This window comes from Cryptomeria japonica, chromosome 11, assembly GCF_030272615.1.
Source record: "Cryptomeria japonica chromosome 11, Sugi_1.0, whole genome shotgun sequence".
Taxonomy (NCBI): domain Eukaryota; kingdom Viridiplantae; phylum Streptophyta; class Pinopsida; order Cupressales; family Cupressaceae; genus Cryptomeria; species Cryptomeria japonica.
The window spans coordinates 86,142,086-86,164,012 of NC_081415.1; the positions used below are offsets into that span (position 1 = coordinate 86,142,086).

The window sequence follows — 21,927 nt, forward strand, 5'->3', positions numbered from 1 at the left end:
TGGATCGACCTTGAACTTGCATAGGAAGTAACATCACCATTGTATCGCCCTGGTCCCTTGGAGAGGGACAGGAGCGATCCTCCTTTTGTAGCCTTTATCTCACTTTGTCAGGTTCCAAATCTATATTCAACGGATTCGTCTTTCTTTACTCCATTCGTTCATGCCTTGACATTGTTTGTAACTTTGCAAGAAAATCAATTATATCAAAAATCGCTCTGGTCCCTTCCTGAGGGACAGGAGCGAACTAGACATTTAGGACCTTTGTGGACGTCCAAAAAATCTTCATTTTGTATTCAATGCGTCCATCTCATGTTCTTCCTTGCTTTTGAACGTACACTTGTCTTGACATTTGCCTGGATTCTGTCTAATGAAGGAAATCGCTCTGGTCCCTGGGAGAGGGACGAGAGCTACAAGGTACCTCGCCTTGGTCCCTTGGAGAGGGACAGGAGCGATTTTGCTCTTGTGGGCCTCATTTCACTTCATCACCTTCGAAAATTATATTCAACGGATTCGCAATGCCTCCTTTCATTCATTCATGCCTTGAGATCGGTTGAAATTTGGCGAGAAAATCATCTACAACAAAAATCGCTCTGGTCCCTTCCTGAGGGACAGGAGCGAACTTAAGCATTTTGGTCCTTTGTTGACGTTTGATAATCTTCAATTTGTCTTCAACGGGTTCGATTGACCTCCTTTCTTGCCTTCGAACATAAAATTTGCTTGGTCTTTGTTCAGGACGTACCTTATGAAGAACTTCGCTCTGGTCCTTCAGTGAGGGACAGGAGCGAAATTGACCCTCTAGGCAAAACTTCATCATTTCATTGTTTTTGATCAAGTCCGGATGTTCTATCATGCTCATTTCGTCCTTCACCATGCCTTTGATGTCTCGATTCGTCCAAACAAGGTCAGGAATGGCTCAACTAAGCATTTTCGCTCTGGACCCTTGGTGAGGGACACGAGCGATTCGCCTTGGTCCCTTGGAGAGGGACAGGAGCGCTTTTCGCTCTGGACCCTTGGAGAAGGACACGAGCGAAATTTGACTTTTCGCACTCTTTATCAGGATAATTTTAATGGAATATAAGTTATATTCCATATATACTTTCAGGATGTTTGAGAGTGGTTTCAGACCTCCAGGAGTTATATTGCAAAATCTAGTTTTGGAGGTTTTTTCAGTTTCCAGACTTAGTCAAATTTCAGGGTCAGGACATTCCAGACTTAGCCAAATTTCAGGATCAGGACCTCACTCAAGCCGGACTTGGTTATCCATGTGATTTCCCCGACAGCACTTCAAGTTATATTCATTTGATAAAATGTACCTCTTTGGACCTTTTCACATCGTCAAGACGTTAAAATCCTGCAAGGACAAAGCAATATTTGATTTTAAGCTCCGGTCCTTCACTGAGGGACAGGAGCGATTTTGCTCCTGGAGGCATTTCTGTGCTCATGAAAATCTTCAATTTATATTCAATGGAAAGATCTCGCCTTTCTCCATCACTTCCAATTCGTAATTCATCTTGACCCTGCAGGAATAGTAAGATATTTGAAAACGAGCTCCCGTCCTTCACTGAGGGACAGGAGCGATTTTGCTCCTACAGGCCAAAATATCATGATTTTACACATTTTATCACTTCACAAGGCGAAAACAAATCATTAGAGATGCCTAGGATCAAAAATCAAAAATGTCAAAATTTGGTCAAAAATATTCAATTGGACAAAAATTCACATTTTATCTTCAACACTTAGACAAATTTAAGCTCTGCATCAACATTCCAATTGAAAATTAGACCATTCTGGCGAATTCATTGCATTCAAAATTTGCATTCTAGAAAAGGAAATTCAAAAAGCTCCCAAAACTGACTGGATTTGGGTCCGAAAAGACGGAAATAAAAAAACCCTAGGGCTTGACCCTAAATCCAGACAACTAACAAACCCCTAGAAAAAGCAAAGCGAAAACGAGCAAAACGAGCAAAAAACATGGGTCCCCATTTGCAATGGGGCGATGTGTGAAAACGTCACAACAGGCCCCTTCAATCTTCTTCCTTTCTGATCTATTTCTAAACTTGTAGGAAGTAATGACATAATCAGCATAAAGGTATGGCCAGCACGAGGGTACGACCAACTACAGGAGAACTGAACCACTAGTCATTAAGCCTCTCAACCACCTCCAAAAACTTTCGATCTACTTCACGAATCTGTTAATCTGATTATGCTAATATGAAGCTCTGATACCATGTTAGTTTTTACTTTTTAGTGATCAGATTAGCAGTATAGAACAGAAAATCAGAATGCAAAGCAAATCATACACATAACACACATGTACCCTGGGAAAACCTCCCAAAACCCAGCAACCAAAGATCTCAAATCTGATTAGATTAGGTATAGCAGCAGATTACAATACTACCCTTCTAGGGCATACAAAGAACTTATCTGAATCACAGTTCAGGTCAGATTTGAACAATTGCCCAGATTGTTGATTGCAAATCATGTGAGGGAGTTCGCTTGCCCTAGAACAAATGTAGCACAGCCTGAAGTAAGTTCAGCAGCGTTGGAGCAGGTTCGGCAGCCTTGGGGTAGGCTTGGCAGCCTTGGGGCAGGCTCGGCAGACCTAGGAGCAGGTTCGGCAGACCTAGGAAGATGTTCGCCCAGCTAGAAGACAATTTTGCTGACTTCAGAATGTAGTTCGCTGATCTTTTGGAGCAGAACAGATCGCATTAAGGCAGATGATATTCGCTTGTGTTATATGACTTGTGACCTCAAGTCACTTCCTTTATATACATGCCCTTAACCCTTATGCCTAGGTCGGCTTTGGCGCCAAATTACAAATTCACAAGTTACATTATAGGGTCAGACCCATTTATAACCACAAGTTGCATTCGCCATTATAGGGTCAAACCAATATCACAAGTTAGGTCGTTTAGGACCTGACCAATAACACTTTACAAGTTACATATTAATAGGTCCTAACCTATTGAATTTACAAGTTACACAATATCCCAAATAGGCCCATACACAATAAATTTTAAGGCCAAAGGCCACATTAAAATTTACCAAGCTAGGTCGGCCCAATCAAGGGATACGACCTAGCTACATTTTCAACATGAGTGAGCTAGGCTCTATAGCTAATATGCTCTTGTTCTTCCCCCTCTTAATGTTAGCTCAGTTGTTGAGGTGAAGCGTTTTTATAGGCCAGGTATGTTTAATTTGAACGGTCCTTCTTGTAAGGTTTTCTGCCTTTCAGATTTTTTGTTTCTAGACTCATTAGCTAAATGTGTTGATCATGAATGCATTTGTTCTGAGAAGGGTTTGAATCCTTGTCTTGAAGAAGATAGAAATCATTGTGAATCTCTTTCCAAAAGTATCATAAGGCCTGAAATGGAGAAGCAAATTGAAGGATGTTATTCTTTTCTTAAGGTTTGTCAAGATAAGGTGTAACCTGATGATCTTGTTTTAATGAGTTAACAGGTTAATGACAGTATGGTTGTAGACATTTGTGCTAATTTCAATTTGCGACTAAATGAGTGCACTGAAGGCATGGAGAATGACCATGATTTATTGACGAGGATTTCTTTAAGTTTGGCTGCAGTAGTTCTGTTAGAGCAGATTGCTCTGAAAAACCTGAAACAGGGAGAGAATTTGACGGGCATGGTCCTTCTCTTAAGGTGCCCTATCTTGAGTTGTATGCTGATGGTTGAACTTATGGTTTGGATCATGCTTTTGATTCAGAAGGAGTATATCAGCATTTGTAATAGTGATGCATGTTAGCATCCTTTGGTATTTGTCAATAATTATGGGGGCCTCGAGTTTGTACAAGGATTCATGTCCTCTTGTCATTGTTTGTCATGAATGCAATGTGAATAGCTATTATCATTTTTGTTTGACAACATTCTCAACATACTTCCTTTCACATATAATGACAATTGGCAGGCAATTTACTATACTCATCAAGAGATCTTTTACTGAGCATTTTCATAATTGTTCAGCATAAAACAGACATGGAGTAAACACGCTGAAAACATATCAGAAACGAAGCAAACAAATACACGTAAGACACAAAGCATACAAGCAAGATACAAATCTTGCATGATGAAAACATATCAGACATAAAGCAAACATAAGGCATAAATGAGAAAAGCATACATATAAAACATGTGCTAAAAACACAAGGCATGCATGAGAAAAGCACGCATATTAAACACATGGAGTAAGCATGCTCAAAACACATTAGACACAAAGCAGTTAAAGGCACACATATAGAAGTGCAATACTGGCCTACTCAATTTTATTTTTGCCTTACTTAAGAAGAGGGCTGAATAGTTAACCCTAATTGAATGGCAGTTAAAGTAGGTTTGTCCTGCAAGATGGCAGGATTAATGCTTTCATACCAATTGTAATGTCCCCTATTGGGGTATACCTGATTTTTGCCCAAAGTAACGAATCCAACAACGTGATTTGTTTACAAATAGTATTCTATAATTAAATCATATAATAGCCATTGAACTCTTAAAAGTAAATAAGCAATTAACATTCGAGAAATGATAGACAATATCACCTTTTCGGATCTATTCTATAGTTTCACTTCCAATAACCAGCCACATTAGGGATTAGAGGGGAAAGCTTGATAGGGAGACTGGAAACTGTTCGCCACAACTAAGCCCAAGGGCGTGGAGCATCCAACCAAGAGAATTTAACCCCTTGGCCTACAAGTGGGAGGAAGCCCTGTCCATCCAACTTGGGAAGGTGTGCTTATACTGTGGGAACAGCTCTGCTGCCTCTGCCAAACATAATTCCTTCTAATCCATATATGATTGCTTGTAGGGAAATAAATAGATTAATTTGCTGATAATAGAAATCTAAATAAATTAGCAATTCCCATTAAAAACTAGATCAAAAACATATAAGAGATTATATATTAGACAATATATTCAATCACATTGCATACCAATCACTCGCTAGATCACAAGTCTACTGTTTTCTGAAAGTAAGTTATACGTATAAGATCTGATCTGGTTCGATTTGATGTTTTGAGGTATTGGTGAGTAAAGATTAACTGATTGTTGATTGGATGATTGATGAGTGACAACATAATGAATGCTAGTTTGATATATTGGTGGATGACGATTGAATGAATGTTGATTTGATAAAGTGATGCTTGATTGTTGAATTGTTTGTTTTCTTGATTCCAAGACGAAGGACGATTGATGTGGATTTGATGATTGTTTGCTTTCTTAAGAGATTGATGATTGATGGATGAATGAAGGGTTTGTTTTGATGGATTCATGGGTGATGATTGAATAGTGTTCCTTGAATGCTTGGAATGATTTCTCCTTTATACTTTATTAGTGAAAGGGTCGCCACCTTTAATAAGAATTGAGTCACCACCCTTTATTGCTGCCTTTTGATAATAATAACTTATTTCCAAATTGATCTCCCTCCATGTCCTCATCAAATGAAACCTTCTTCCCTTATATCTTCCATTGTGAGGGAGAAGTCACACCTCTTCATCATGTCTGCCCTTTGCAAGAGTCACAACCTTTCACAATTACCACCCTTTGAAAGAGTACAACCCTTCATAATTTATTCCCTTTGAAATAGTCACTTCCTTATTTTCTACCCATTCCTTTCTATTAATCCTTCCTTGATTCATATGCTCCATTCTTTCCTCTTGGACTATTGTTGGATGAATGATATTTGGATCTCCTCCTCAAATGAAATGATCTTGCTTTTATATATCATGATTGAGGGAGTGACAACTCTTTATTTTATATCCTTTGACCATTCATTAAACTTAATTAAATTTTAATTATATTATTTTTTTATTTTTATTTTTTATATTTTAAGTTATTATTATTTATTACTAAATTCCATTTCAAAAAGGGGACATTACACAAAGAGATTTTAAATTTGGTACATATTAATTTGCAAGGTCCTATGAAGACTCCTACGTTGCCTAGCACAATATATTGCTTGTAATTTGTTGATAACTTTTCTTAAAAAGTATGAGTTTATTTTTTTAATAATAAGTCAGAGTGCTTTTCTAACTTTATGATATGGAAAGCTTTTGTTGAAACACAAACAAGTAAACAAGTCAAGACACTGAGATCAGATAATGGAGATGAGTTCGTCTCTGATCAATTCAAAGAATTCTACCAGAAGGTATCCACTGACAATCTATTACTACATACGCTCCACAGAAAAAGGGACTTCTGGAAAATAGCAGTAGGATAGTTATAGAGATGGCAAGGTGTATGGTGCATAGTCAAAATGTGCCATATACAGTAGTCAACATCTTTAACAAAAATCTATCATGAGCCTTGAAAAATGTCACTCCCGAGGAAGCATAGTCAAACAAAAAACCTTCTGTAAGTAATTTTTGAGTTTTTGGTTGTGCTGCTTTTGCACACATTCCTAAGGAAAAGAGAAGCAATTTAGAAGCAAGAAGAAAACCATATATGTTTGTTGGGTATAGTGAACAAACCAAAGCATACAGACTGCCAAATGTCTCTAAAAAAAATTGCGGTTAATAGAGATGTTATTGTAAATGATAAAATACCAGTATTTTCAGTTAATGGTTGTAACTCTACAATAGTAGTGAATGTCTATGGGTAACTACTCTTAATTCTGGAACAAGTTTTGATATTGAAATCAAACATGTTAAATTTATGGATCAGAATTAAAACTAGAGAGATACAGAGCAATATCTGAATATATATATCAATATCTTTAAGTTATCAATTAATTTCTTATGTGCTAGATAACTTCAATAAATAAATTGATTATTTACTCTTGCTCTCACACTATGTATATTGCAGTATATATATTGCACTTAGTATATATATGTATCGCAGGATATATATATTGCACACATCATATATAATTCTCTCGCAGCCTTTACCCGATCACACCTGGCAGGCTAATCACCCTGATCACAGCATATAACCACAGAGGTCTTCACATAGCATATAAGTGCAGAGGTCTTCATGCACAGCAGTCTAGAATTCGCACAGATGTAATATTATGTGTATCGCAATTATCTACACTAATATATCTCCAAACTTCCTTAAGGGCCGTGTCCCTTTAACATGAAGAGGTGGCTAGATAAACCTGTATCGACTCATTAAAGAATTGAAACACTAACTAAACACGAAGTTACATAATAATGTTATTAATTAAATATAGTAATAATTATTATTATCTAATCAATTTAACAATAATAATAATAAATAACATAATGATATATATAATTAAATGTTGAAGGCCTTAAGGCCAATTTAACATTTAATTTTATCCGACTGAAGCTATAAATTATCAACACTCCCTCTTAGCTAGGGAGGATAAAAGGTATTGGGAGCAATATTCATAAATCGTATGATGCTTATCTTGGGACCATAGTTTCAAGATGTGAATTGCCTCTGTCGACGATTCTATTCACAAACTCTTGAGTGGATTGCCTCTGTCGGCGATTCTATCCATAAGCTTTTGTGTGGATTGCCTCAATCGGCGATTCTATCCACAAGCTCTTGTGTGGATTGCCTCAGTCGACGATTCTATCCATGAGCTCTCACGTGGATTGCCTCAGTCGGCGATTCTATCCATGAGCTCTTGTGTGGATTGCCTCAGTCGACGATTCTATCCACAAGCTCTTACGTGGATTGCCTCAGTCGGCGATTCTATCCATGAGCTCTTGTGTGGATTGCCTCTATCAGCGATTCTATCCACAAGCTCTTACGTGGATTGCCTCAGTCGGCAATTCTATCCACAATCTTGAGTTATTGTAAGATCATCACCTTCCAATAACCTCAAAAAATACAAGTGGAAATCATTTGGAAGTCATCACTTCCTTATGATTTACACAGGGCCCATAAAATAATTATTAGTATTAATAATAATAATCAATATTTACAATTTTACCTCAGAAGTGCTCAATCTTTATTAGTAAGCTCCCTCTCAATCACAAGGTATCTTGAGTTTCTTCTAGAGCACATATTTTTCTGAACATACGTCTGAATTTCTGACTTCAGCAAGGGACGCTTGTAGTTTAAGTTTGAGAGGACAAGTTCTTGCAATGTGGCCATATTCGTCACATATGAAACATTGTACTTTAGAGGAGTCTCTAGGCTTCTTGAATGATCGATTACCATATGTCTTTTTGTCCTTTTTCCTTTTCAAACTAGAGACTAGAACTTGAACATCTTCATCAACGGGTTTCATTATTCCTCTTGATATTAGGTTACACTCTTCTTGAATGCAGTCAGCTTTTAGTCTATCAAATTTGGGAACTTTGGATCGAGCACTAACTCCTTGTCTAAAGTTTTCCCATGAGATAGGGAGCCCATTTAGAGTTATCATAGTTAGCTCCTTATTATCATAAATGTGACCAATTGATGAGAGTTGGTTCCTTAATTCTGTTATCCTCATAAAATATGAAGTGATAGTCTCTTCTTTACTCATTTGAATATTAGAAAGTTGATTTTTAAGTGTGAGGATTCTACTCGTGTTGTTAATCTCAAACATGTCTTTCAAGGCTTTGAACATGTCATATGCAGAATCTAACCTTGTAATGATAGGTAGTAGATGACTCTTTACTCCATCTACTAATAACTCCATTGCTTTAATATTGTTCTTTTCCCACTGACTCTGTTCGTCTTTTCCATCAAGTTTAGAAGGATTCTCTATTATTGTTTTTAACTCATTCTTCCTTAGTACCAACATCATTCGTAGTTTCCATGAATCATAGTTTGAGGCACCTTCAAGTCTGTCTTCGAATCTGATTCCATTCGTCATTTTAAAATACAAACTTTCAAGGAGATATCAATCTGATCTTAATCGGATCTTCCTTCAGGCGGTTAGGCTTTATAGAAGGAAACTTGGCTCTGATACTATTGTGACGTACTCACACATCGCCCCATTGCAAATGGGGACCCTTACTTTTTGCTTTCTGGGGTTTGTTTTTCTAGGCCTTTTAGGGTTTTGTCTGTTAGCCTTTGCATTATGAGTGCTGCCAGAGGGATCACTAGGATGGCAGGCTCTACTTGGGCCAGGGTGAGTCCACAGGGCCCCAGAATTAGGGTTTCTTTGAGAGTCTTCCTTAGGGCCTGATTTTGCTCTTGTTGCTAATTGTGTCTTGCTTGGTGAGTGAGTATCATCCTTGAAGGTCTGAGTTAGGTCGAGTTGGTGAGTGATGAAGTCTGGAATATCATCCTGATCTTCAAATGTCCTGAAATTTGGCTGTCTGGAATGTCATCCTGATCCTGAAATTTGACTGTCTGGAAAACTGAAGAATCCTCCAAAAACTAGATTTTGCATTATAACTCCTAGAGGTCCGAAACCACTCTCAAACATCCTGATAGTATATATGGAATATAACTTAAAGTATAAGAAAGAAGAAAGATATAAGGAAATGTCACTTAAAACTACAAGGAAAGATATTGAAATCAAACATGTTAAATTTATGGATCAGAATTAAAACTACAGAGATACAGAGCAATATCTGAATATATATATATCAATATCTTTAAGTTATCAATTAATTTCTTATGTGCTAGATAACTTCAATAAATAAATTGATTATTTATTCTTGCTCTCACAATATGTATATTGCAGTATATATATTGCACTTAGTATATATATGTATCGCAGGATATATATATTGCACACATCATATATAATTCTCTCGCAGCCTTTACCCGATCACACCTGACAGGCTAATCACCCTAATCGCAGCATATAACCACAGAGGTCTTCACATAGCATATCAGTGCAGAGGTCTTCATGCACAGCAGTCTAGAATTCACACAGATGTAATATTATATCGCAATTATATACACACTAATATATCTCTGGACTTCCTTAAGGGCCGTGTCCCTTTAACATGAAGAGGTGGCTAGATAAACCTGTATCAACTCATTAAAGAATCAAAACACTAACTAAACACGAAGTTACATAATAATGTTATTAATTAAATATAGTAATAATTATTATTATCTAATCAATTTAACAATAATAATAATAAATAACATAATGATATATATAATTAAATGTTGAAGGGCTTAAGGCCAATTTAACATTTAATTTTATCCGACTGAAGCTATAAATCATCAACAAAACAAAAGACATTAGAAAAATTACATTCAAAGGAGGAATGGGTTGGAGAAGAGAGTAATACTTCATCTCCACAAGACAATCAAGGGGGCCAATTAAAGAGACCAAAGTGGTATTATACCACAATGAAGATGTCCAAAAGGATGAATTGCCAAATTGATATGGAAGGTCGATCTACATGTTCAAGGAAACATCTTGAGAAAGGTAATTTTCTCAATTTTTTGAGCCTAGTACATTTGCAAAGACCAAAAATGGGAAGCTACCATGAAAGTGGAATATGATGCCTTGATGAAAATAAGGCTTGGATATTGTCAACATTGCCCCCAAGAAAGAAATCAATTGGTTGCAAATAGATTTATAAAATAAAGTGTAAATTGAATGGTTCTTAAGACAAGTGTAAAGCTTGTCTTGTTGTAATAGGATATGCACAAGCAATAGAGTATGAAGAAACAATTGCTCCTACAAAAAAAATGGTAACATTTCAATTGGGTATATCTATTGTTGCTCAATTTGGCCGAAAGGTATATCAAATGGATGTCAAAAGTGCCTTCTTCAAAGGAGAATCAGACGAAGAGGTCTACATGACTCAATCATAGGGGTTCCATGCTCCAAGCAAAGAACATTTAGTTTGCAAGTTGGTAAAGTCCTTGTATGGAGTCAAGCAGGCTCCTCAAGCACAGTATTTCAAAAATGATCAATATCTTAAAGATTTTTGTTTCAAAAAAAGCAATTATGAACCCACTCTTTATGTCAAAATCAATGGTGGTGACATAGTGATCCTAATTGTGTATGTTGATTATCTTGCCATCACCAAAAGTAGTGCTACTATACTTCAACAAGTGAAACATAATACATGTTGTGTTTTTGAAATGATAGATCTAAACCTGCTTCAATATTGTTTAGGTGTAGAATTTTGGCAAACTAATAATAAGATCTTTGTATTACAAACTAAGCTTGCCAAATATCGTTTAACAAAACTCCATATGACTGAATGTAATCCTGCATCTACACCTATGGAAGTTGGGACCAAGCTCTCAACCAACATTGTTTCATCACTGGTTAATGAAACAAGTATCGACAATGTTAAAGACTATAACTTCAGTAGATAGCATGCTGCCATATTAATGTAATTCTCGTGCTCGTCATATTCAGGTTGCTTCTTCTACAGCTAGAAATGCATCTATTCCTTCTTCTTGTTTCGTATTCTTCATTACTGCCACCGACATGTATTAACTGGAAAATCAGTCCCTTTCTTAATGTTCACTAGCTTGTGGCTGTTGGGAATTTGTTCTTAAATTTTTGGATAGGTTGTTTAATTTTTTGTTTTGGCTTATACAATAAGCCATTCTACAGTGTAAAAAATATTGGCTCAAAAATTCAATAATAATAGTATTGCCTTGTCATAAATTAAAGTTAAAACGAAAAAAAAAAAATGATTTTCATTTTGTTGTCATGTAGAACTTTTCCATTGTGACTTTGATTTTCAATGTATAATGTCATGGGTATATTTGCACTTAAGCACTTTCTAATTATACAATTGAAAAAATATAACATGTTGTAGCGTCCTAAAATTGCGACACTTGCAATTTCGACTGCATTTGGGTCTTCACGATGGCGACGCAACACTGAACCTGAATGGAGACCCCGAAACCTGTTTACGACATCAAAACTGCATCTTTTCTGCACCTTGGCCTGATCCTCCTTGCACCCTGCTGTCCCGGGATGTGGGGCCATGGCGCCCAGTGCCCTGGTCCCTGGCCCTATTTTGGGCCCGGTCTCTTGTTAGGCATCGGGTCTTCAAGTTTGCAATTTGGAAAATAATCCTCCTAGGTCGGCCTAAGGTCGGAAAAATCAATCTTCTAACCCTAATTGACAAGTATATAAACTACATTTCCTCTCACAAAAAAAAGAGAAAAAAACATACGTAGCGGAAGGGATATTCAAACATTCAAGCAATCAAGCATTCCTTCAAGCAATTGAGCATTCTAGGTCTCCATTCAAGGCTAGGTGTTGCATTCAAGACAAGGATTCAACCATTGAAGAGGAGATCACATACAACATACAACATCATTACACCTTCGCATGTAAGAATACAAACATTTTTACAACAAGGTATCAGTACTTGATTACATGACAAACATTTACATTTACAGCATTCTCATTTCTTGGTTAATTCCAAAAACCGGGGTTTGACCTAAAGGCAAACCCCTAATCCCTAACCCCCCAATCGTCCTCTCTTTTCTCTGTGTAGGTTGCAGGTACGCGGCTGTAATTGAAGATCTGAAATCCTTGTGCAGAGACGAACAGATCCCCCTTCGTTTCGCGGATTTTTCGGAGGACCGTGTGCACTCCGGGCGCCATCGTCCCGTCAACTTTCGCTCAAACTTGCAGGACAGCACGTCTCGACATTTTACTGCTAATTCCAGGTCCGCAGCTTCATCCCATGTTTCTATTTCTGTCTCCAAACGAATCTTTCTTACTTTCACATACACTACTAGTTCAATCCTTCTATCTACATTCTTTACAAAAGAAGGTAGCCTTGCTGTCTCAACCCTTGAAACTCATTTAGAATTCAATCTTGCATTGTGTGGGATTGGATCTTGTGAGTTTCAACCCCTCTTTTGAATGTAAAGTCTCTCCTAAGTGAAAACCGTCAATCCTAGTGACCTCCTTTCTCTCTCCTTGGAGTGGGGGGAACACCTGGGGTTCAATTTTCTGCTTTACATTTTGGTGAACCCAACGTGAACATCCTAATTCTGATTATTCATGGTTAGATCTGAAAAATTGGCTTCCTTGATTACATTTCCATGTTTGATTTTTTGCAAATTTTGGAGGTTAATTGCATAAAAACCCTAAATTTTCTTTTTTAGTAATTGAGCTTGTGAAATGTTTAATTGTTAATGCTTGTTTCAGATCTACCCTTCTATTACAAATTATCAATTCATATTTGTGCCTTAATTCTGAAAATTAAGTGGTTAAGTGTCAAAACCCTAATTTTTAAAACCCTCTTGATTCAACCTTTGACCGATGGTTTCACTGATCAAAACACCTCCAAATCGGCTGTAACTTTGGATTCCGCAACAAAATCATAATATCTTTCATCCCTGAAAATTTTGAAAAAAGTTGCGAGGACCGTGTGCACCCCGTTCGCCACGGTCCCTGACATTTTTTCCGAAATTTCAGGAGCTAGATCTTACTGTATTTTTCTGCTAAAATCCAGAATCTTGGCTGATTTCATCAATTCTAACACTTTCAAAATTAAAGTCAAAGTTGGTCTAGTGATTGCTTGGATTAAGGCTTCTAATCATTCAAAAATTGTTGAAATTGAAATTTTGTGTCAAAATTGTGTTCTTACTGTCCTAAATCTGAAAAGTGTGTTGGCATTCATTCAAAGTTTCAGTGCTTTATTCAAATTTTTGCAATTTGTGACTTTTGAAATTAAGTGTTTAATTGCAACAACTTTGATTTCCGCTTTCAAAATTGAATTTTGCATGAAATTGAGTCAACTTTTAAATTTCAAAACTTGCATTGCTTTTAGTATTCCCTCTAAAATCATAAAATTCAAAATTTTAGTTTCCCTCTCTTTTTCAAAATTCAAATTTTGCATTTTTCAACAATCTTGGTAGGTTTCAATTTTGAGATTGCAACTTTAATTTGGCCTATCTACAGATCGTAAAATCACTCAATTTTTTCAGATTAGCTTTAAAATCATCATAACTTTCATCCCTGAAAATTTCGAAAAAAGTTGCGAGGACCGTGTGTACCCCGTTAGCCACGGTCCCTGACATTTTTTCCGAAATTTCGGGAGATTGTTATGATTGCATTTAACAGCTTAAATCTAGGAGATTGGCTGATTTTATTGAAATTTGCTACCTCTAAAATCGAAAATAAATTCAAAATCTTCTCTCTCTAGTGTATGAGTTTTACTACAATAAGCCCTACTTACACTATTCCCGTTAGACGAAGCCTTAGAATTAAGTCTTTCCAAGGTTTGATTACCGAGGAGATGGAACCTAATTTGAATGGCCTTTTTAACGAGGACATGGGTAATTCCTCTAATCCTCTTAATGATGAAGAAGCTCTCCATGAGGTTTCTGTAGAACAACTTTCAAAATTGGATAACCAATTTGATGATTTTCAGCAATGGATGTCTCAAGAATACCTCGATAGTCAAGCTCTTTCATTAATTGAGGGTCTAAAACGTATGGTTCAAAGTGATAAGAATGGAATTGATATTTTGCGTAGTATCGCACACATCGTGGATTCGAATGTGATGCCTATAAAGAGTTGTGCCGAAACTTTAGGTTATACACAACCTCCTACTCAAGTCAATCATTCTATTCCTTTGACAACTTCTATTGCTAGTATACCTACTTTTACATCAAACATAATGACTACTTCAATGTAAAACATTCCACCTATGTTCACCGGTCATGGGGGCAATCCTTCCTCTTCAAACAACCCTCTTCCTTCATTCAATCCGACTTCTTCATTCATTCCTTCAATGGGTGTCCCTATTACATCTCCACAAATGAATATGACGCAAGGGGGCAATTCATTCAACCACTCCATTCCTCCTTGTAGTGCTCCTTTTTTCCAATCATCTCCTATGACTAACCATCATAGTGTCCCGCCACCTTACTCTCAATCAATACCTTCTTTCAATAACATAATACCTCCATCACAATCTAACATGTCTAATATGAACTCTTCGACTGAAGCGACCATTAACAATCTTGCACAAATTGTCTCTTCTTTACAGCAACAAATTGCCTCTATGAATCAATCTAAGTTTAGTGTGCCCACATTTGATGTTGCGAGCCCACTTTCTCTTGACATTGTTCGAGCTATCCCTCCTAAGCATGTTGAAATCCCGCAGTTGGAGCTTTATAATGGTAAAGGTGATCCTCTAACACATGTTAAGACCTTTCAAACAATATGTACTGATTTTGCTCATGACCAAAGGTTGCTTGCAAAACTGTTTACTAGAACATTAAGAGATAAGGCTCTACAATGGTATTGCTCGTTGCCTTCCTATTCTATTACTTCTTTCCAACAACTTGCAAATGCTTTTATTCAACAATTTCAAAATAATATAGGTCCTAAAGTTACTTTGATTGATTTAATGCATTGTAAACAAGGTGTTAAAGAAAAAGTGACTGATTTCATTGGTAGATATAAGCATTTGTGTGCTCAAATTTCTTTTCCAGTACCTGACAATGATATTCAAAGAATCTTTATTTCTAATTTACAAAAATATATTAGAGAAAAACTTTTGTTTTCTGAGTTTACTTCTTTCCAACAGTTGTGTGCAACTCTTCACAATTATCAACTGACTGTGAGTCAAATGGAACAAGCAAATCCTATGGCTCCGAGTGATAAGGGTGATAGCAGTCAACAACCATTTGGGAAGTTTAAACCAAACAGAGAGTTCGTTAAGTTCAATGAAAACATCATCAACAACAATGTGAATGCAACATCAGGTGTGCCTCCTATTTCTAAGTTTTTCAAGAAAGAAAGAAAGTTTACTCCTTTGAATGAATCATTGCATAGTATTATGAATAAGTTATTGGAACAAAATGTGCTTACTCTCCCTCCTATAAAGCAAATAGATCCTGCAAAGGTGAATTCACCCTATTTTGATAACAAATCTTTTTGTCAATTTCATCGTCAACCTGGGCATGATACTGAAAAATGTTTTGCTTTAAAGGGTAAAATTCAAGATTTGATTGATAATAATACTATCTCTGTTTCAGGCGTGAATGATAAAGGCAACACATCTGTAGCTCTTCCTAACCAAAATCTTAAGATTTTTACTGATCCATTACCTTCTCATACCTCTAATGTGATTGAGACTAATGGTTCCTCTTTCTCACCTGATGGTCTTGTGTCTATGACTCCGAATGTGATTAACTTTGTAGAGCAGCAGAAAATCCCTAAAGAACCTTCCATCACATTTGATTCCAGTGAAACTATCAGGGCACCTGATGGTCCTTTATATATAGTTGCAAAAGTCAAGAATACACCTTGTCGTGGAGTGCTTATTGATCCTTCTTGCATGGTTAATGTTATTACTGAAGAATTTCTTTTTACTTTGCAATTGAATCAAGTGATCTATGACAAAACAAATGTGGTTGTGAAATTATTTGATGCATTGTCTTCTCCTGCAATTGGTTCTATTACATTACCTATTGAGGTCCATAACAAATCCCTTGATGTGAGCTTTGCTATTATTCCATCATCCGAACAATTTCGTGTGAAGCTAGGTTATCCTTGGCTATCTTCCATGAAAGCTATTGCTTCTCCTATTCACAAGTGTTTGAAATTTCCCCATAATGGTGAAGTTGTTACTGTCAATCATAGTCTCTTTAAACCAGCTGAAAGAACTTCTAGCGTTCCTATTGATTATTTTTGGCCTAAACAATTCCAATCTCTTCCACCGCGAAGTGATCATCTTTTCAAATCTTATCAAAAGTGGAAAAAAGATATGATCCTATCTCTAAGTGAACCTAGAACACCCAAACTTGATATTCCTATCATTCTTGAGAAGGAAGTTCTTCCTTTGAAAGATAAAACTAATGTCTTTCCTCAAGAAGATTCCCAACCCATTCCTATGGATGTGACTATGTCTATGTCTAATAAACTTTCTAAAAGTAGACCTATACCTCCTTGTCATGATGGACTTGGTCTCCTTCCTAAACCAAATATTCCTCCTTTATATGGAGCAGTCCCTCCTCCTTCCTCTTATAAAGAGAAGAGACCTTCCTCTTCTCCTATTATCCAACCTAAGACACCACAACCTAAACACCCAAGTGATAAGGATGAAAACATTCCTCCTCCTCAATCTTCTCAACTTCCTACTAAGACTAGACGATATCGTTCTGCGCGTGAACGCCGACGAAAGCGTCGTCTTAGAGCTCGTGCAGCTGCTTCTCAAACTTTGCAATCCCCAAAAACACCTTCAGCTAGTATTATTCCACTTTCTCCTCAGCCGAAAATTGAGCCAAAATCTCCTAAGCATAAGATGCATGATGGTTTTGATCCTGTGCGAGTTAAAGATCCTATTTTTATAAATCTTGATGGTGATATAGATGAAAATGTTATTCATGATGAAAATGTTACTTCTCTTGCTTCTGATAGTGAATATGAATATGTTGATATTGATAACCATTTATCTAACGAATTTTCTAAAGCACTTATCCTAGCTCCTAGACAAGAACAACGTGGCTTGGAACATGAACATAGCCCTTGTTTGGATCTTGTGATAGCTCCATCTGCTGTGTTGGATGTTCCTCCTCTAGCGTGTTCCCTGCCTTCCCGAAATATTGATCAGCAAGATCGGGGGGTGGATGACGTGCTAGACTAGTTTCATTAGCATAGCAGACTCTCTCCTCCTCTCTTTCTTTTGTTACTTCTTCTATGTGTTATTCTCATTCTTCTATTTTGCTGTCCTTAGTGTTGTCTACTTGAGGACGATGCAAAGCATTGAGAACTCTTTTGGTCTCTCTCATGTTGACTCAAAAGACACATGTGTTCCCTTCTTCTAGGTGACCTTCCTTGATTGGGGAATGAAGAACAATTATGCATACATACATATGATATACATGAATTATCATACAGCATACTGACCCCGAGGAAAGCGAAGTCACCTCGTGCTTTGTGTTTTGTGTCTAATATCCTTGGGTTTATCTCACACTTGGGGGCTAAATCTTTGTGATAACGTGCTCCTTTCCCTTCTCATTTCTTATGTGTATTACTATCTTAAAGCAATCACCCCCGATGAGGCGTGTGTGATCGCTTTAACGTAGGGGGCATACACTCCGTCCATATCCCTTCAGGATACTTGAAAATTTCTTGACGAACTTAGCTTTGCCTTGAAAATTTTTGGTATTTTTTTGCATGACTCATAGTGAGGGAACCTTACTACTGACAGTCATGGTTCTCCCTCATGATCTTCCCTTTTACTTTGTCAATCGAAGTCGTAAGATCCTTAGTCCACTGGGGGCTTGGTGTATCTTACCTCCTTGACGTGGTGAAAGTCTTTCAATGTTGTTTCCTTGTACTTTACCGGAAGTAAGGGCGTACGCTTATACTCCCGCTAAAGTGGGGGCTAAATGTAGCGTCCTAAAATTGCGACACTTGCAATTTCGACTGCCTTTGGGTCTTCACGATGGCGACGCAACACTGAACCTGAATGGAGACCCCGAAACCTGTTTACGACATCAAAACTGCATCTTTTCTGCACCTTGGCCTGATCCTCCTTGCACCCTGCTGTCCCGGGATGTGGGACCATGGCGCCCAGCGCCCTGGTCCCTGGCCCTATTTTGGGCCCGGTCTCTTGTTAGGCATCGGGTCTTCAAGTTTGCAATTTGGAAAATAATCCTCCTAGGTCGGCCTAAGGTCGGAAAAATCAATCTTCTAACCCTAATTGACAAGTATATAAACTACATTTCCTCTCACGAAAAAAAGAGAAAAAAACATACGTAGCGGAAGCGATATTCAAACATTCAAGCATTCAAGCATTCCTTCAAGCAATTGAGCATTCTAGGTCTCCATTCAAGGCTAGGTGTTGCATTCAAGACAAGGATTCAACCATTGAAGAGGAGATCACATACAACATACAACATCATTACACCTTCGCATGTAAGAATACAAACATTCTTACAACAAGGTATCAGTACTTGATTACATGACAAACATTTACATTTACAGCATTCTCATTTCTTGGTTAATTCCAAAAACCGGGGTTTGACCTAAAGGCAAACCCCTAATCCCTAACCCTCCAATCGTCCTCTCTTTTCTCTGTGTAGGTTGCAGGTACGCGGCTGTAATTGAAGATCTGAAATCCTTGTGCAGAGACGAACAGATCCCCCTTCGTTTCGCGGATTTTTCGGAGGACCGTGTGCACTCCGAGCGCCATCGTCCCGTCAACTTTCGCTCAAACTTGCAGGACAGCATCGTCTCGACATTTTACTGCTAATTCCAGGTCCGCAGCTTCATCCCATGTTTCTATTTCTGTCTGCAAATGAATCTTTCTTACTTTCACATACACTCCTAGGTCAATCTTTCTATCTACATTCTTTACAAAAGAGGGTAGCCTTGTTGTCTCAACCCTTGAAACTCATTTAGAATTCAATCTTGCATTGTGTGGGATTGGATCTTGTGAGTTTCAACCCCTCTTTTGAATGTAAAGTCTCTCCTAAGTGAAAACCGTCAATCCTAGTGACCTCCTTTCTCTCTCCTTGGAGTGGGGGGAACACCTGGGGTTCGATTTTCCGCTTTACACATGTATGTTGTTTACATATAAAATGCCCCTTTGCTATCTCTAATGCCCTAGGACTATTTTAGTCATCTAGAAATGAATCTCGACACTTCCCCACCCCAAAAGCTCAAAGAGGCACAGGCTATATGCTACCACGGATGAACATCAAGATATGATGTATTTTAGTGTAAACTTCAAAGAAGTATCAACAGGATACCTGTAGAATAAACATACTCCAACCAAATAGAGGTATGTGTATGTACATTTGAGCTCCTCATAAGAGGCATTTCAAATCAGTGGGCATGAGACTGGGCTGCATATGTGAAGTGATCGTGCATCAATACCTGGTTTGTGCCTAGCCCAATGTGTCATTGTCACAAAAATGCAAAGTGATATGTTTGTTCATAGTTGAACATGTCACCTAAACATTACTTAATCATGCCGAGACAAGCGCATAAAATACAATAGTAAAACCAAAAAACCAATTAGAATGGAATATGGAGTTTTAGCCATTCCAATCATCGAAGTGATTTTTCTTTTGGGTTCTCAAGCATTGTGCTACCGGACCAATTTATGCATTAATATGTTCATTAGGCTATGGAAATGACATTGAAAGGGAATTCGATGGTTGCAAGTCTTCATCTAGAGTTAATTTTGGAAATTTGGTATTCATCCGAAGTGACTATGAAGCTGTTGTAAGTGTGTTTTCCGAGCAGAGCTTTTAAATAAATGTAGGTTTTAGATTATGAGAATATCAAATGGATGTTCAGTCCTACAACATTCTGGGAGGATCCATGAGAGGAATTGTCATGTAATCTTGCAGATTTTAGTTGATATGATGTGGCACAGTTCTATTTGCATGCTGGAATTTTCCCGATTTAGGTTTCCCTAGGGTACATCTTGTGTCCATTTTTGTTTGTAATGCTATTTTGAGTATTTTCTGTTCTCCAAGTGCTCAATTTTTTGTTTTTTGTTGTTGTCTTTTTCCCAGCAATTATTCAAATTCTAGAAAAAAAAACTGGCCATCCAAAACATAATTGTAACTGAAAAAGCAAGATTTAGAAAGAAACCTATTCCCTCCATTATGCAATTTACGCATTACTTAAAACAAGGAAAAGAAGAGGCGATTTAAACATTTTGTAACAATCTACCACAGAAATAAAATCGCTGTATAAGCTCCAAAGCCATTCAATATATCACCTTGAGCTAGTGGCCTCAAGGGTGTTCAATCTCATGACCTCAGGTACAAACTCCTCTATCATTAACAACGTGTTTTCTGGAGTAGACCTGACTTCAAGATGCAAATACTTGTGGAAATGTTAGTTGGTTAGACAATAATCCTAGACTTAGAACTCTCTGATACAATGGGCAATGTGAAGGTGAAGATCCAGGATACGAAGGGTATTTCTCCTAACAAGCAAAGGCTATGCAGAAGGAATCACACTTCATCTAGTCTTTCGCCTCAGGGGAGGGGCAAATCATAGAGTGTAAATATCCAGTAAACTACTGCATTCAATTCTGGCTGCAACTAACCTCAACAGACAAGGTCGGGTTAAAGTTAACTAGAAAGAAGATGCTCTTGATGTGGAAGCAACACTGCCAAGTAATAAAAGGAGAATTTTCTTTTTCAAACGAAACTTGGAATATAGATTGAAGACTGGGCTTAGTATGTACAATCCATACATAGCAATATTTGTTCCTCGAAATAAAAAACAGAAACAAAACATCAAATAAACAGAAATGGGCGCCAAAACTAAAAACAAGTAGCGAAAATTAAGATAAATACCAAAGGGAAAAAGTCCTCCAAATCCGCCAATGCCAGGCGCCATTTTAGAGATCCTTTTCACCAACTCTGTGCCAGCATCTATATCGACCCCTGCATCTCTGTATGTAAGCCCTACAGCAGCTCTTTCTCCCTTGACCGCTAGACTTCTCCCCTTGTGCTTCAGACTAAGGGCATATACCCCGCTACGCTTGCCATTGCGGCAAACAATATCACTTTTAAATTTACCAGAAATAATATGCATAGCCGAGGACGCCATTAAACCCTATAACCCGATGGATGTCGCCGAAAAATATCTGGTTCACAGCGACAAAGAATGTTTTTTTTCAGAGATGCTTGAAATAACTATATTTCTCTACACGGAAAAAGCTACAAAAGCAATGCTATGTTTTTTTTTATTACGCCAAAGAGAGTATTTTCAGAGATGCCTGAAATAACTATATTTCTCTACACGGAAAAAGTTACAAAAGCAATGTTATGTTTTTTATTACGCCAAAAATTCCTTTACCGTGGAATAAGTGTGTTTTTGGGAAGAGGGTTCCTGGCGAACGAAGGCTTGTTTAAAAATCAAATGAGGTTAATAAAAAAGAATTGAGTAAAAGTCAAAAATAAGTAACAAAGTCGTATAATTTATCACCACCGTCCATACATTCCTGCATAATATTTAGAATTTTATCTTATTATTATATTATATTGTATATAATAATATATTATTTATTAAACTAAAAAAAAAACAGTGACAAATTAGTTAGAATATATGTTTAGGAAAAAAAAAAAAAAAGTGAAT

The 21,927-nt window shown here is 37.3% G+C and overlaps 1 protein-coding gene across 1 annotated transcript in view; it reads right to left on the bottom strand.

Annotated features, from left to right (window-relative positions):
* LOC131079326 (phosphoribosylformylglycinamidine cyclo-ligase, chloroplastic/mitochondrial) overlaps positions 1-21,578 on the bottom strand; it is a 74,786-nt gene extending 53,208 nt beyond the window's left edge. The window contains exon 1 of the mRNA XM_058017232.2: positions 21,144-21,578. Coding sequence (XP_057873215.2) covers positions 21,144-21,399 — 256 coding nt within the window. The 5' untranslated portion in view covers positions 21,400-21,578. The remainder of the gene's footprint in view (positions 1-21,143) is intronic.
* Positions 21,579-21,927: the final 349 nt, after the last annotated feature.